The sequence below is a fragment of the Gorilla gorilla genome, chromosome 23, assembly GCF_029281585.2.
Source record: "Gorilla gorilla gorilla isolate KB3781 chromosome 23, NHGRI_mGorGor1-v2.1_pri, whole genome shotgun sequence".
Taxonomy (NCBI): domain Eukaryota; kingdom Metazoa; phylum Chordata; class Mammalia; order Primates; family Hominidae; genus Gorilla; species Gorilla gorilla.
Window position 1 is genome coordinate 37,475,746 of NC_086018.1, and position 17,183 is coordinate 37,492,928.

Consider the following 17,183-nt stretch of genomic DNA (forward strand, 5'->3'; position numbering starts at 1 on the left):
AGCTGTGTGTGGCTGAGCAAGTCACTTAACCTCTTGAGGCCTCCACGTCCTCATCTGCAAAATGGAGACACACATAGCTGCGTCCCCGATGACCACCAGTAGCTGGGATGATACGTCGACTGCAGAGTGACCACTTTGTGTAGGCGTCCCTGTGGATGGGTGTCAGTCAAAGGAGTGAGTCAGATGATGAGAGGGGAGGACAGCAGAGCAGCAGTTGTTTCTCCAGTCTCGCCGGGACTCCAGGATCGGCCATGTTCTGCAGCCACCGCCTCTACCTGTCTCCCCATGTGGGATCCTGAAACCTCAAGCTGCATTTAGTCTCAGAGTCCGGGGAGGTGCTCACTGTCTTCTGACTCCTGAGATGCCGACTCCCTCTGCCATACCCCAGGGAAGGAACCAGTAGCAGAAGCTCCAGGGAAACTGATGAAGGTCAACAGAAGGAAGAACTTCTAGCAGCCCAAAGGGATTGGAATGGGCAGCCTGTGGGAATGGACATGCAGAGGCACTGGCCTGGGGTGAAGCCTTGGACCAAATTCTTACTTGCAGGCCCTCTGGACCCAGGAGAGGAGTCTGCAGGCCTCGGCTGGGCCGGATTCCGCAGATTCTGGCCTTAGGTCCTGAATGCCTGGTGAGTTACTGAGAAAGGCCCTGCAGGCTGAGGGTGCCAGTGAGGGTGAAGCAGCCCCCCAGTTGGCCCACCTCCTTTTGTACCTTAACAAAGGTGTCTTTGTTACCTTTCTTAAAGGTAATAAAGCCGGTCAGGACCAAGGCCTGGCATATTCAGGTGGTCATCTGTATTTGGTCGTCCAGCGGAAACCCAAATGGAAGGAAAGAAAAAAAAAACCATGCATTTATAGAACCTCTGCCAATGGCCAGGCTCCATGCAGAATGCTTTGACACCATGGCTCAGCCAGGTCTCCCACAGGACTGCAAAACAGAGGGTGACATCTTTCTTTTAGATCGGAGAAGACTGAGGACCAGAGAACCTAAGTAACCTGCCAAAGGGCACACAGCAAGTAAGTCATGGCACTGGGATTCAAACCAAATCCTCCAGACTTCCAGTAACAGTGGAGCCGGCGTGTCCTGAGCATCTGTTGTGTGCTTAGGCATGGTCCCTAGCTTTTTGCAGGGATTAACTCACTCAACTCTCACAACAACCCTGTGAGATAGAAACGGTTATACCTCCGTATCGTGGAGGGGGAAACTGAGGCACGGGGAGGCAGAGTGACTTGCCAAGGCCACAAGCAGTGTTCGGATCTGGCCATTGCGGCCACTGGCCTGCCTTGTGCCCCAGGAGCTGCTGTACGTGGCAGGGATTGCTGCAAAGACGTGCCTCCTGCCTTCCTTTTGGAGGTGGCAGAGCCCTTAGGTCACATGGGGCAGGACCAGGCCGGGTGGAAGGTGAGCACAGGGAGATGGGCTTCAGCGCGAAGCCCTTTCGTGCAGTTGAACTAACTCCTGGAGAGGTAGTGCGGGTCCACCCCGAGGTGTACCAGGGCTGGGGGCAGTGGATGGGCTACTTCCTGCCCAGAAGTGGAGACTGAGGTTGTTTCTGGCATCCTCCAAAATGCCCCTCATGGACATTCCAGGGATGCCCTGAGTGCCCACTGGGTGTTGGGCCTGCTTTACTGCTGGACATGTGACAGCTGGCCCCTTCTCCCAGTTGGAGGAGTGCCCAGTGGCTGTCCCCCAGCTGAAGACGCCAGACATCAGGTGTTGAGGGGCAGGCGGAGAAGGGGCCAGAGGGTGGTGGACAGGGGAACTGGCTGTTAAGACATGAGCTGTCTGAACCACGGAGGAGGGTGGCAGGGGCCAGGGTGAGGCCAGCTAAGGGCACCCTGGGGACTGAGCTAGGACTCTGGCCAGCACAGGCAAGCTCAGGACCACGGAGAGCTCCACAGGAGCCGCCCTTCACCAAGTGACAGCTGTCAGTGTGAGTCTGCGCCTGGGAGGCTGCTACCTGCCTGGCCAGCTCCCACCATCACAGCCAGTGGCCTCCAGAGAGCACCTTCCTTCTCCCTGGCCAGAAGCCCCTGGCTGGGCTCCACCTGAGTCCTGACTATGAGGTCATGGCTGGGTCATGGAGTTTGGGCTCATCAGCTTCCCTCCCTCACAGCCCCTCAGGCTTCCAAGCAGAGCTAGAGAAAAATGGCACAAGAAGTGGGAAGAGGGAGGGAAAGAAGGAAATCTGTCCAGCTCAGACCCTCCGGGCCATGGCCACTGCCTGAGGCCTGCCTGCTGCCATCCTGGGTCAGCCTCAGCCTCCCTCTTCCAGGATCACCTGGCCCATGCTCTACCACCTATCCCAACAGACCCAGGCCCGGCCAGAGGCGGTGGCCCACGCTTGCAATCCCAACACTGGGGGGCCGAGGTATCACTTGAGCCCAGGAGGTCGAGACCAGCTTGGCAATGTAGGGAGACCTCCTCTCTACAAAAAAATGTTTAAAAAATCAGCCGAGTGGTGGCACACACCTGTAGTCCCAGCTACTTAGGAGGCTGAGGTGGGAGGATCACTTGAACCCAGGAGTTTGTGGCTGCAGTGAACCTTGACCACCCCACTGTACTCCAGCCTGCCTGGGTAACAAAGAAAGACAAAACCCTGTCTAAAAAAATTTAAAAAGGCACAGGCCCCTGGGGCTGGGCGCAACTTACAGGGTGTCTGGCAGCGGGGTGGGGGTGGAGCCTCAGCCCCCCTTTTCTTGGAGTCTCAGGAGGCATGGCTTCCCAGCCCGTGGCCCCTCCCCACAGCAGGTTTAGGTTTTGCTCCCTGTTGCCCTGAGATAGGACAGCACCCACCTAGGCTGAGGCCCTGCCAGGGACTCACCTCCAAGCCTCTGCTTCTATTGTGTCCCCACCCAAAGGCTCACTCTTTCTCTTCTCTGCCAGACTGGGGAATAATAATAGAAGAGCTATCACTTATCACTGAGTGCTTACTGTGTGCTAGGCATCTCATCGATGGGAAAACAGAGGTACAGAAAAGTGGTTAACCTGCACAAGGCCACACAGATAGGAGTGGCGAGCTGGGATTTGAACTGGGGAGTCCGAGCACATGGAAGTGATGGTGAGGGCATTGTGGAGGCCAAGGGCAGTGCGGGGTGATCTCATTGAGCACCTGCTATGTACATTCCCTGCTCTAGGGAGCTTATATGCCAGCTGGGAAGACAGACATCTAGGGGAAAATGAGCCTAGTGTTGACTGGGGCTGGGGCCGTGCATAGGTCTCTCTGATTCTCACTTGAAATAAGCAGGGCAGAGATATGATACCCATTTTATACATGGAGGAGTTGAGGCTGAGAGAGGTCAGGTGACCTGCTCTGTTCATAGTGACTATAGGAATATTGATGATGAGGAGGAGCTGGGGGAGGTTGGGAGAGTTCGGGATGGGCTCTGGCTTGGGGCAGAGGCAGGTGCTTTGGCTCCAGGGAGGCTATCTTGGCACAGAGCAGGCATCTGAGAAATACTAGGTGAATTTTAACAAACTGAGTAAGGGCCAGAGTATGGCATCTGTGCTAACAGAGCTTAGCCTTGGTGGTGGGAAGGAGCTGGAGAGGGGCTTTGTCCTCAGAGAGCTGCCTGCCTGGGTCACAGAGGGCGCCCAGCCCAGGGAAGGCCCTAAGCCCTCGCTCAGTTAACCTTATTCTCCAGGTAGGTCCTAACCACAGTGACCCTCCTGGTTTCCTGAGCTGCTGGAGGACCTCAAGCCACGTACATCCAGGGAAGTAGGTGGGAGTGGGACAGTGGGCTGGACAATGTCCCCCACAGTGCTTTGAGGCCACAGAGGGACCGCAGACAAAGCATATCCCACCCCGCCCATCCGTCAGGTGAAGCTTCTAGATAGCATGCTGCAGAAAGGACCTGAGGTTTGGATCTAGAGACAAAGGTTAGCCCAGGACCTGCTGCTAGCCAGTATTTGACCTTGGCCATGTCCTTCACGCCCAGCCTCACTGTTGGTGTCTGCAGGAGGAGAAGTAGTGGTTAGGGCTAGGCCCTGCAGAGACAGATGCTGGCTGCAAGCCCCAGGTCTGCCAGATAGGGCCAGCCTCCTCCACCCCAGTCAAGGGCTGGTCCATTCTTCCAGTGCCTGGGGCCACCCAGTGTGCTGCCTTGCTCACATCCAGCTCTTCAGCAAATCCAGCAGAATCTGAGCACACTCTACACCCTATACCCTGGTGGAAGCCACCCTGACTCACCTGGGCAGTTCAGTGTGGCCTCCTGGCTTCCCCTGCCCTGTCCTTGAAGCGCCCATTCATTCTCAGCAGAGCAGCCAAAGTGAGCCATTCACACCAAGGTCAGGCTATGGCCTCCCTTCTCTGAATCCTCCAGTGAAAGCCACACTTCTAACCATGGCTCCAGGCCTTGTGATCTGGGTTTGTTCCCTGCCCCCCATGTCCCCTCACTTGCTCCGTCCCACCCGCCTTGCTGTTCTTCACTGGCGCACATACACTCCTGCCAGGGCACTGGTTGTGACTTCTGCCTGGAACATTGTTCCCTGGCGCCCTCTCCTGCGTGGAGTCTCTGCTCACGTCGCCTCCTCGGTGAGCCTGCCCTGCCCACTTCATTCATCACTGGACATAATGACGCACTCGCTCCTGCCTGTTACCCGCTTTGTCTTTCTCCAGAGCACAGCCTCTTTGGGCGCACAGTTTTCTGAGCTGACTCGTGTGTTTGTAGTTTATGCAGGCTCCCTACCCTGTTGGGTGCTGAGCAGGCTCCCTGAGGGCAGGGATTTTGGTCCGTCCTGTCTCCCCATGTTCCCAGTACCCACCGAGGTGCCTGGCACACGGGGCTCTGGCAAAATCGTTGCTGAGTGAATGAGTGACGTGGGTTGGGTGAGCACCCTGTGGCATGTTGTATGGATCAAATGCCCCAGGGCTGCACCATCCAGTGAGTTGTCTTCACTGGTCACAGGTGGACTCCTCAGGGGCTCTGTCACTCTACTTGGGTTGAACTTGGCAGCTGGAAGGGGCTCAGGACAGCTTTACCACTGGATACAACCCCGTGATTGACCCTATAGGATCCAGTATGATCCTTCTATTGTGCAATGCTGTGCAAGCGACATCATCTCCCTGGCCTCGGTTTCCTTATACAAGGGTACCTGCTTTGTGTTGGGAGGATTCAGTACAGTCACGTGTGTAACAAGCTTAGGACAGTGTCTGGCATGTCAGCCTCAGTGATAGTTTCACTGTTACACGGGATGGTTTGTCAGTGCTTTGTTATTTTTGCTTTTGAGATAAGAGTCTCACTCCCCTGCCCAGGCTGGAGTGCAGAATTGCGATCTCTCAGCTCACTGCAGCCTTGACCTGCAGGGCTCAAGTAGTCTTCCCACCTCAGCTTCCCAAGTAGCTAGAACTACAGGCACATAGTAGTTCTACATGCCTGGCACTGCTAGAAAGTAGGCACTGCTAATTTTTTTTTTTTTTTTTTTTTTTTTTTTTTGTAGAGATGGGGTTTAGCCATGTTGCCCAAGCTGGTCTTGAACTCCCGGACTCAAGCAATCTGCCCACCTTGGCCTCCCAAAGTGCAGAGATTCCAGAGGCATGAGCCACTGTGCCCAGCTTTGATGAAGCTTTGTAATGGAAGCTGAAATGCCACCAACTGGGGCCCAGTTTGGTTCCATGGCTTTAGCCCACAGCTGGGCCACCTGCACTACAGAGGGATCTGGTGGTCTCAACTGTCATGAGGGAGAGAGGCACTGGCTTGAGAACCAGAACTTACGTTCAAGTCCTGACTCAGCCACCTCCTTAATGATGTACTTTGGGGAAAGTCTTGCCATCTTTCTGAGTCTCATTTTCTCCATCTGTTAAAACAGGGCAGTTTAAATAACCTACCAGAGTGCCTGAGAGATTTAAATGAGACCCTGAGTGCCAGTGCTTATTTATTCCATTTTATTTATATGCTGTCTCAATAAAAAAAATGAAAAGACAAAAAGGAATTGAGCTGAAAAGGATTGAAACTATGCAGGCAACTGCAAGTGAAGGAGTCCAAGAAAATGCTGTCTGTGAGGTGCTGTTGACATTCTCTGGGCTGATCACTGTGTGCTTCTGAGCCTCCTAGTAGCCTGAGTGATGAGGGAAACATGCTCAGATCCTTGATTCTCAGCAGCAACCCAGACTGAGGCCTTATTAAGGGGCCCTGCCCTGAAGGCTCCAGTGACTGAGAGGGGAGCTCCCAAGCACTGGTGAGTCCGTGCTCAGAAGGGCACAGCTGGCTGTGAGTAACTAGATCCTGAAAGCCAGCCAAGGGGCAGCTGGGTCAATCTGACTTCAGCAGGTCCACGGAGGCCCTTTATGCCAAGCAGGCTGTTTCCTTGCCTCTCTGAGTTCCTCTTACCTTGCTTTGCTAAAGCCTTTGTTCATGCTGCCAGGGGATTTAGAGTCTGAATGGCAGCCCCAGGCCATGCCTGCCACATAGCTTACACCAGTTGTGTAACTTAGAGTGTCCCCCACAGAGGCAGGTCCCAAGTACAGAAAAATAGCCCACTAAGGCCAGGCACAGTGACCCACACCTGTAATCCCAGCACTCTGGGAGGCCAAGGCGGGCAGATCACCTGAGGTCAGGAGTTCGAGACAAGCCTGACCAACATGGTGAAATCCCACCTCTACTAAAGATACAAAATTAGCCGGTGTAGTGGTGCATGTCTGTAATCCCAGCTACTCAGGAGGCTAAGGCGGGAGAATTGCTTGAGGCAGAGGTTGCGGTGAGCTGAGATCGCACTATTTTGCTCCAGCCTGGGCAACAAGAGCAAAACTCCGTCTCAAAAAAATTAAAAAATTAAAAAAAAAAAAAGAAAAATAGCCCACCAGAAGGATCCAGGCTGCCTTTCCAAGTCCTGAAACCCCAAGAGTAGGTTGCTCTGGAAGCTTCCGCCATGCTAACCCCGGCTGCAATATTGCCTTGTGTCTGGTCCTGGCCACAGCAGGAACTCCTAGCCCCTTTTGCTCACCCTGCTGGTCCAGCCCAGCTGGTCTCACTTTGCCAGACAAGGGCTGGAATCCAAAATGGAGAATGAAGTGCAGAAGACCCACTTCAAAATGTTGTCAAGGAGCAGCCCCTCCTTCCAAACGCCAGTGGCGAACAGCCCCAGCTCTGCCCTGGGACATTTAGCAGAGGTCAGGCCCCTACCCCAGATTGTTCTACCTGCCTGCAGTCAGCTGTGCCCACTCCGTGTGGACAGATCCAGGGGGGCAGGCGTTTACTGGAGGAGGGATATCTGAGCTCGAATGGGGCAAACGCTGCCCTGATTGTCGGGATCAGCAGCTCGACTGCTTCTTACCAGCCTGCTCAGGACTCCTCGCAAGCTGAGGTCATGAGGGGCACCTGGTGCAGGAGCCCAGCTGCCCAGTTCACACTCCAGCTCTGTTGTGACTTTGGGCAGGTCCCTGAAGGCCCCTAGGTCCTGGTTTCCTCCTCTATAAAATGAAAGAGTTGGAGGAGATGGTCCTTAAAATTTCTAGATCAATCGTGTTGTGATTCTGTGCCTTATGACCATGTGGCTTGTAGAAAATGAAATCGGGGGCATCCAGCCTTGAGCATTGAAGGGAACAAGAGCTTATTGAGCACATGCTGCATCCAGGAACTCTGTGCCCATTTCACAGATGGAGAAAGAAACTAAGGTTCAGAATGATTAGGAGCCTTGTTTTGTTTGTTTGTTTGTTTGTTGTTTTTTGAGACGGAGTCTCACTCTGTTGCCTGGGTTGGAGTACAGTGGTGCGATCTCGGCTCACTGCAACCTCCATGTCCCTGGTTCAAGCGATTCTCCTGCCTCAGCCTCCCTAGTAGCTGGGATTACAGGTGCCCACCACCATGACTAGCTAATTTTTGTATTTTTAGTAGTGACAGGGTTTCACCATGTTGGCCAGGCTGGTCTCAAACTCCTGACCTCTGGTGATCCACCTGCCTCAGCTTCCCAAAGTGCTGGGATTACAGGCGTGAGCCACCGCGCCTAACCCAAGTTCCTATCTTTCCACCCTACCTTGCTGTCCTTAGAGTTAAAAAGTAGGGAGGCTGGCCATGGTGGTTCATGCCTGTAATCTCAGCACTTTCAGAAGCTGAGGCGGGTAGATCACTTGAGGTCAGGAGTTCAAGGCCAGCCTGGCCAACGTAGTAAAACCACATCTGCACTAAAAATACAAAAATTATCAGGGCATGGTGGCACACGCCTGTAATTCCAGCTACTTGGGAGGCTGAGGCAAGAGAATTGCTTGAACCTGGTAGATGGAAGTTGCAGTGAGCCAGGATCTAGCCACTGCACTTCAGCCTGGGTGACGGAGTGAGACTCTGTCTCAAAAAAAAAGAGGGGAGAGCATGACCCAGAGAAAGAATAAAAAATAAAGAGAAGCCACAGATGGGAACATTTTAAGAATATCTAGGTAGGGACAGTGCCAGATGCCAAAGGCAAGGTTTCTGTCTCAGCCTTTTCTGTGACTCAGTGGGTTCCCCCCCGGACAGGTCACTGGTCTCACTTGGCCCCACCCAGCATCTTCACTGGTCAAATGGATGTAAACTCCTGGCCCGCCTGCCCACCTGCCTAGACTCAAGGGTGAAATGAGCTGGATGGCTACGGTCGGAGGTGCTCTGTGGCTGCACGGCTCATTCATAAAACAAGGGATCCAAATCCAGCGTGGGGTTTGGCTGATGGTGACATTCCGATGTCCATTTCCTAGTTGTGACAAATGTACCATAGTGGTATAAACTGGGAGCAACAGGGTGAAGTGTGTGAGGAAGCCTCTGTGCTGTCTTTGCACCTTTTCTGATAATCTACAAATATTCTAAAATTAAAAGTTTATTTAGGCCAGGCATGGTGGCTCATGCCTGTAATCTCAGCACTTTGGGAGGTCGAGGTGGGCGGATCACCTGAGGTCAGGAGTTCGAGACCTGCCTAGCCAACATGGCGAAACCCCATCTCTACTACAAATACAAAAATTAGCTGGGTGTGGTGGTGTGTGCCTGTAATCCTGGCTACTTGGGAGGCTGAGGTGAGAATTCCTTGAACCTGGGAGGCAGAGGCTGCAGTGAGCAGAGATTGCACCACTGCACTTCAGCCTGGGCGACAGAGCAAGACTCTGTCTTAAAAACAAACAAACAAACAAAAAGACAAAAAAAACACTTATTTAAATTGGAGAATGAGAATATACAAGCATCTCCATTCCACAGCCATAAACTAATTGATAAACTGTATAAATGAATAGCAAATGGTTACATCATGAGTCATGAATACAGAGTGATTTATTCACAATAGCCATGTAATATGTGGGATTTAAAAGGAACTGGTACATTTATTTCTACTGATACCAAAATCTTTTAAATCTATCATTGATTGAGGAAAACAACTTGGTTAGACTTAGTGTCCAATATGGTAGTATTTATGAAAAATATTAAATCAAGAATAGAAAAATTGCATATAAAGCCAGAGATAGACCTCAATTTTTTTTTTTTTAAGATGGAGTCTTGCTCTTGTCGCCCAGGTTCTGGAGTGCAATGGCGTGATCGTGGCTCACTGCAACTTCCGCCTCCTGGGTTCAAGTAATTCTCCTGCCTCAGCCGGTATAGCTGGGATTACAGGCATGTGCCACTACACTCAGCTAACTTTTGTATTTTTAGTAGAGACGGGGTTTCACCATGTTGGCCAGGCTGGTCTCGAACTCCTGACCTTGTGATCTGCCCACCTTGGCCTCCCAAAGTGCTGGGATTATAGGCGTGAGCCACTGCACTGGCCGACCTCAAATTTTTATGCCTGGAGATTAGTAAAGGGCATGGGATAATGAAGGGGGAACTTTTATTTTATTTTGTTTTTGAGATAGGGTCTCAGTCTGTTGTCCAGGCTGGGGTGCAGTGGTGCAATCATGGCTCACTGCAGCCTCAACCTTGAGGTCTCAAGTGATCCTCCCACCTCAGCCTCCTAAGTAGCTGGGACCATAGGCACATGGCACCACACCTGGCTAATTTTTAAATTTTCTGTAGAGATGGGGTCTCACTATGTTGTCCAAGCTGGTCTCAAACTCCAGGGCTCAAGCGATCCTCCTGCCTCAGCCTCTGAAGGTGTTGGGATTACAGGCGTGAGCCACCACGCCTGGCCTAATTTTATTCATTAAATATGTTAGAAATAAGTGTTTTCCCTTGAGACCTGTGAGTTTTTTCAGTGAAAAAATATTCAAAAGGTTTGTCAGTATGTCCATAAAAAAGAAGATAGGAGGGGAGGGACAGGACCCACGAGGGCAGCCTACAGCCTGCTCTCCCCGTTCTGTCCTGGGGCGGAGTCTGTACTGCGAGTTGAGCTTTTCCCAAGGCGCATGTTGCTCCTGGAGCCAAGCCTAGCAGTGCAGCCGCACAGTCAGGGTGGGGTGGGCCAGGCGGAGAAGCAGGCTGCAGAGGGGGCAGGGTGGTGGCCTGGGGATCTCAGGGAAGGGCTATGGGAGCACGGCGGTGTCCTCAGTGCTGGGGCTTTCAGGGGCCTTGGTACCACGAGTTGACTCTTGGGGGCAGGAGGTCACTCCATGCAGGGGCAGCAGGTGCTGGCCACCACATTGTCCAGCAAGGTGGCAGCAGAGGCCTCCTAGGTCCCCTTCCTAGGAAAGGAGCTTGGGCTGCCCTGATGAGTCTCCTGTCTCTCTCTCTCCCGCAGGATGAAGATGAGACGCTACAAGCTCTTTCTCATGTTCTGTATGGCCGGCCTGTGCCTCATCTCCTTCCTGCACTTCTTCAAGACCCTGTCCTATGTCACCTTCCCCCGAGAACTGGCCTCCCTCAGCCCTAACCTGGTGTCCAGCTTCTTCTGGAACAATGCCCCGGTCACGCCCCAGGCCAGCCCCGAGCCAGGAGGCCCTGACCTGCTGCGTACCCCACTCTACTCCCACTCGCCCCTGCTGCAGCCGCTGCCGCCCAGCAAGGCGGCCGAGGAGCTCCACCGGGTGGACTTGGTGCTGCCCGAGGACACCACCGAGTATTTCGTGCGCACCAAGGCCGGCGGCGTCTGCTTCAAACCCGGCACCAAGATGCTGGAGAGGCCGCCCCCAGGACGGCCGGAGGAGAAGCCCGAGGGGGCCAACGGCTCCTCGGCCCGGCGGCCACCCCGGTACCTGCTGAGCGCCCGGGAGCGCACGGGGGGCCGGGGCGCGCGGCGCAAGTGGGTGGAGTGCGTGTGCCTGCCCGGCTGGCACGGACCCAGCTGCGGCGTGCCCACCGTGGTGCAGTACTCCAACCTGCCCACCAAGGAGCGGCTGGTGCCCAGGGAGGTGCCGCGCCGCGTCATCAACGCCATCAACGTCAACCACGAGTTCGACCTGCTGGACGTGCGCTTCCACGAGCTGGGCGACGTGGTGGACGCCTTTGTGGTGTGCGAGTCCAACTTCACGGCTTACGGGGAGCCGCGGCCGCTCAAGTTCCGGGAGATGCTGACCAATGGCACCTTCGAGTACATCCGCCACAAGGTGCTCTATGTCTTCCTGGACCACTTCCCGCCCGGCGGCCGGCAGGACGGCTGGATCGCCGACGACTACCTGCGCACCTTCCTCACCCAGGACGGCGTCTCGCGGCTGCGCAACCTGCGGCCCGACGACGTCTTCATCATTGACGATGCGGACGAGATCCCGGCTCGTGACGGCGTCCTTTTCCTCAAGCTCTACGATGGCTGGACCGAGCCCTTCGCCTTCCACATGCGCAAGTCGCTCTACGGCTTCTTCTGGAAGCAGCCGGGCACCCTGGAAGTGGTGTCGGGCTGCACGGTGGACATGCTGCAGGCAGTGTATGGGCTGGACGGCATCCGCCTGCGCCGCCGCCAGTACTACACCATGCCCAACTTCAGACAGTATGAGAACCGCACCGGCCACATCCTGGTGCAGTGGTCGCTGGGCAGCCCCCTGCACTTCGCCGGCTGGCACTGCTCCTGGTGCTTCACGCCCGAGGGCATCTACTTCAAGCTCGTGTCTGCCCAGAATGGCGACTTCCCACGCTGGGGTGACTACGAGGACAAGCGGGACCTGAACTACATCCGCGGCCTGATCCGCACCGGGGGCTGGTTCGACGGCACGCAGCAGGAGTACCCGCCTGCAGACCCCAGCGAGCACATGTATGCGCCCAAGTACCTGCTGAAGAACTACGACCGGTTCCACTACCTGCTGGACAACCCCTACCAGGAGCCCAGGAGCACGGCGGCGGGCGGGCGGCGCCACAGGGGTCCCGAGGGAAGGCTGCCCGCCCGGGGCAAACTGGACGAGACGGAAGTCTAGAGCTGCATGATCTGATAGGGTTTGTGGCAGGGCCGGGGTGGCGGCGGCCCCTAGCGCTATCTCCCTGCCTCCTGCCGGCTCCGTGGTTCTTGAGGGGACCAGGAGTGGGTGGGGAGTGGGGGTGGGGGTAGGGTTTCCCTACTGAAGCCCTTGTGAATCAAGGGTCAGGCCTTTGAGCTCAGAAAATATCCCTCCTGTTGGGAGAGGGCGCAGGCCATGACGTCTGGGTGGCCCTTATGACTGCCAAGACTGCTGTGGCCAGGAGGTGCCACTGGAGTGTGCGTGGTGGTCCCTGGGTAGCGGGGGAGGGTAGGCAGGATTGGGGAAGAGAGCCTGCAGAATCTCACCAGGCAGCCTCTGGGGGGGTGGCCAGGCCGGGAAAAAGCCCACCATTTGGCATCCCTGGGCCTTGGGCTCGGTGTGGGAGACCGGCCTGCCAGGAGGACCCAGGGCTCTGTAAGTAGATGCATTTGGGTCCAGGAGGAAGCGTGGACACCTGGCAGGGAAGAGATGAAAAAGCCACATCCTACCAAGAGGAGGTGCTGAGGGATGCTTTGCAGTGTAGTCAGAAGTGCTGGGCCAGATGGAGACAGAACTCCACCCCCTGCCGCAAAGGACAGGACCTGGCTGCCCTGGGATGCTGGTGCCTGAGTCTGTCTCTGTGCACCCCTCAGGCTGTCGTGAGCCAACACAGGGGCCTGGAGAACCCTGAGGAGCTTTCCTTTTGGTTCTAAACCCGGCGTTGACGTTCCTTCTCCCTTTCACATTGCTGTCTTGTGGACTGTGCACTCAGTCCTTGCAAGGCCAAGAGTCCAGTTGTAGGTGTGGCCTTGAGGGGGAAGTGGGGAGAAGACTGACATGAGTCCTCTGCACGGATCCGTCTCTCCCTCCCCATCATCCCTTACTTCTGACATCCAGTCCCAGCTGTCCACTGTCCCAGGTGCAGTCACTGTTGTGCCCCTCCTTGGGGCAGGCTGGCTGGGGGCCAGAAAGGGGCCATGAGGCTGTCTTGGGCCCAAAAAGGGACAATAAGGCCAGTTGTATGCTTCCTGTTCCTCATAGCTTGCCTTGGTGGGGATGTCCTTGTTGGAGGTGATTCTGAGCTGCTGTGATTAGGAGACCCTGAAATACAGTGGTTTAAGCAAGACGGAAGCTTGTTTCTAATTAGTCTAGATTGAGATGGCCCAGAGCTGGCAGGGCAGCTCTGCGTTTCTTCATACGCACCTTCCAATTCTGGGTACACAACGGCTGCTCCAGCGCCCACCCTCCTGTGTGCATCCAAGCCTGGGGGAAGCAGAAATAGACAAGAGGGCACACCCACTTTTTGCTAAAGGCATGAGCCAGAATTGGCAGGCTCACCTCTGCTGGCCTCTCATTGGCTGGGACTCAGTCACATGGCCACAAGCTGCTGCTAGGGAACCTGGGAAGTGTAGTCTTCAGCGGGGCCGCCATGTGCCTGGCCTAACCTTGGGAGTTATCTTATTGATGGAGGAGAAGAGAATGGATATGGGGGACCAGTAGCATCTCTGGGAGAGGGGGAGGGAGCAGCAATAACTCAGTCGTCGGATCCAGCTCTCATTGTCAGAGTTTCCGGAACAGCTTGCTCCTGTTTCCCTCACTGTGCAGCCCAGGGCTGGGGGCAGTGAGGAGCTTGCAGCTCTGTGGGAAGGGGAAACACCCCCTCCCCTCAGCCCCTCAGACGCTACCCAATGATGCCGGTTTGCAGAGTTGGCCTGTGGAATGGCTCATGTTTGTGCGTGTGTGTGTGTGTATATTTATGGGCATGGGTGCATGCTTGGTGTGTATTTGTACATGTCTGTATTGCTGTGTCCCTGTAAATACATGCTTGTGTATGGATGGAAGAGGCCAGGCCCAGGCCTGGCCTCTTCCTTGGGCCTGTGGCCACACCTCCTGCAGCTCCCCAAAATGACTGAGGCAGAAAGCCCTTGGGGAGCCTAGAAAGCAAAGCTAAAGGGGATGCAGGGTCTGTCTGTCTGTCTGTCTTTCAGTCTGAGGAATGAGAATCCTGACCTGAGGGCTGTGCAGCTGACAGCCCACTACCTCCCCAGCCCCTCTCGGCCCCAGCCGCATCATCCCACCCGTCCCCTCCCCCCACCTCCAGTGGGGCTTTCTCCAGATGTCTTATGGTTGGGGGTTTCCTGATGGGCCAGGAGAGGAGGGCATCTTCTTGTGACAGCTCTGTCTGGGTTAAGTGCCCAGTGAGGGCATGGTGTGGGGAGCTGGCCTCAGAGGAGCCACTGGTGGGCAAGCGTGAAGTGGGCTGAGGGGCTCTGAGCCACTTTGCTCCCATCTAGGGGACTGCCCCCCATGGAACTCCTTTGAAGTCACAGCAGCCTTCCTTTCTGTTTGCTCTTGGGGCTGAGAGGTGGCTCAAATACTCGGGGTCCCTATGGCTCTGGGTCAATCTAGGCCAGGCTGCACCCCATGGACAGGGAGCCTCAGGGCTCCTGATGATGCCCAGGCCCTGGCCTGGGGCCTCCCTCCTTGGCAGCTTTCTCACCCCCACGCCCCTGGCATCCTCAGTTGCTATGGGATGCCCCTCCAGGGCACCGGCTCAGGGCTAAGGGAAGGAAGATAGGAGCAGCTCAGAGCTGCCAGGCTCTGCCTTCCTCACAGACCTGGTGGGGCAGGGCCTGTTCACAGCAGCAGGAGTGAAGGCCTGGCCATCGGTGGAGAGAACAGCTGTCAGAGGGGTGGGGGCCAGGGCGCGGGATTGAAGAGTTTCACATATCATCACAGCATACACTGGGAATTTGGTGGGGGCAGAAGAACCCAGGGCCACTCCCTCAATATGAAGGGAAACCAAGCTGAATGTGACCACCGGCACACTGCTGCCATGTCCCATGTCCACGTTTCTCCCCGGGAATAACTGGCCCTGAGACCCCTAGACCCAAGGAGGCCTGTCCATGCCAAGCATCCAAGAAGCATGGCTGGCCTTGTCCACCCATGGGTCACGTCGGTTCCCAGGGGCAGCATGGGAGAGCTTTGGGGGCAACAGGGAGCGTCTGGGTGGGGAGACAGGACTTGTCCAGGCAGAAGGCAGGACCCTGGGAAATGCATAATGTAAGGACATCAATAATAGTATTATTTTTTTTGTAAGGGAAAATCAATATGTACATTCTGAAATCATTTTCTCTGTAAATGGTTGGATTTCATTTCACCCTTAAAGGGATGCTTAAAGGAGAAGATAATATTAATAATAAAAACAGCTACAAAGTCTGAATTGTGTGCATGTGTGGCCGGTTTGTGGGTGCTCTGGGGCAGGGAGGGGTGGGAACAGGTGGCTCTTGTCTTGCTAAAGACACCCTTGCTTCTGGAGCCATGGGGTGCAAGACCTTCCCAAGGACTGGATGGCCAGTGGGGAGAGGGGGCTGCAGGGAGCACCTTCACTTAGGGATGACGTGTCCCCCAGCCGCAGGTGGAAGCAGCTGGGAAGTGGAAGATGCTGGGCTGAGGTCTGGTGGAAGGAAGCAGAAGTGAACCAGGCTCCTAGGACCAGGGGCACCCACCCTCCTGCAGGTGGGCAGGGACTCTTTTGGGGATCTGGATGAAGGCTTTGGTGCCTCTGCAGAGAGGGGGTGGTTCTCCTACAATTCTGCTCTGGGGCATCAAAATAAGTGCTCCTGCCTCAGTAGTTTTTCCTGTCAGGTTCTAAATGCCTCATCCAAGGTCACAGCCATGTAGATTCTGGACCTGGACTCTCAGCACCGGACTCTCTGGACTCCCAGGAGCAGGTATCTCCCTCCCATGTAGCCAACCTTGAACTTGTGTTTGGACAGCACCTGGAGCCTTGGGATGTCGGGGCTTCCAAGGAGCTTCCTCTGGGCCAGGTGGGCACTGGAGTTGTCCTGGGGGTCCCCTGTGTGTGTCCTAAAGACAGTCTCAGGCGGTGGGAACAGACACTTTTTTTTTTTTTTTGAGACAGAGTCTCACTCTGTTGCCCAGGCTGGAGCGCAGTGGCACGATCTCGGCTCCTGCAATCTCCACCTCCTGGGTTCAAGCGATTCTCCCCTGTCTCCAAGCGATTCTCCTGTCTCAGCCTCCTGAGTAGCTGGGATTACAGGCATGTGCCACCAGGCCCAGCTAATTTCTGTATGTTTAGTAGAGACGGGGTTTCACCATGTTGGTCAGGCTGGTCTCGAACTCCTGACCTCGTGATCTGCCCACCTCAGCCTCCCAGAGTGCTGGGATTACAGGCGTGAGCCACCGCGCCCAGCTGAACAGACACTTTTTGAGCTCTGCCATGGTCCCCTGTTGGGTGGTTGTGCAACCTCCATGTTAGATGGAGAGACGGAGGCCCAGAGATGGAAGGAGGTGTGACCAGCAGTCCTGGTGGCCAAAGCAAGGGCTCATGTTTTCTGACCACTGGCAAAGTGTCACGCATGCATCAGTCTGACACCTGCGGGCTGGGACTGCTTGGACTTCTGGCCACACTCACAAAGCCCAGAAAGGTACCTGCTGCAGGTACTTGGAGTGGGGATGGGGTGAGGGTTGAATTCCACAGGGTTGAGGAAGTGGAGAAGATGTAGACACCCTACCTAGCCAGAAGAGGGCAATATTGACCCACATGCCGTTTAAGATCAAGTTAACAACCCTCAAATCATGTCCTATGGTGAATCGTCGTCATCATCATCATCGTCATCATCATCATCATCAGTATTTACAGACATTATTGATAAGTGCCTATTTTGTGCCAAACTCTGAGCTAAAAGACGTCCCTCCCCATTATACCCATTTTCCACGTCTGTAAAAGGACCCCACAGCACCTGTGAAGTCTGCTGCTAAAAATGAACCACCTGGATCGAATCCCAAGGAAACAGTACACAAACTGGAACTGAGAGACAATCTGCAACAAACTAGCTTCTCTCATATGAATGCATTTCTTGCAATTCTGTTTATCTGAAGTGTTTGCAGAAAAGCCCAACCCTGCATCAGTTTC

General features: G+C 54.9%; 1 protein-coding gene across 5 annotated transcripts in view; it reads left to right on the plus strand.

Moving 5' to 3' along the window:
- The window catches only part of MGAT3 (beta-1,4-mannosyl-glycoprotein 4-beta-N-acetylglucosaminyltransferase), a 37,900-nt gene extending 22,433 nt beyond the window's left edge, over nt 1-15,467 (plus strand). For 2 of the 5 annotated variants that reach the window (XM_019018479.4, XM_063704894.1), the window contains exon 2: nt 10,621-15,467. In XM_019018479.4, the coding sequence (XP_018874024.3) occupies nt 10,621-12,223 (1,603 nt within the window). In that variant the 3' untranslated portion in view covers nt 12,224-15,467. Of the gene's footprint in view, nt 1-2; nt 1,017-1,050; nt 1,402-10,620 lie in introns of those variants that run through there. The other 3 variants (XM_019018477.3, XM_004065455.4, XM_019018478.4) reach the window with 3 other exon arrangements.
- Nucleotides 15,468-17,183: the final 1,716 nt, after the last annotated feature.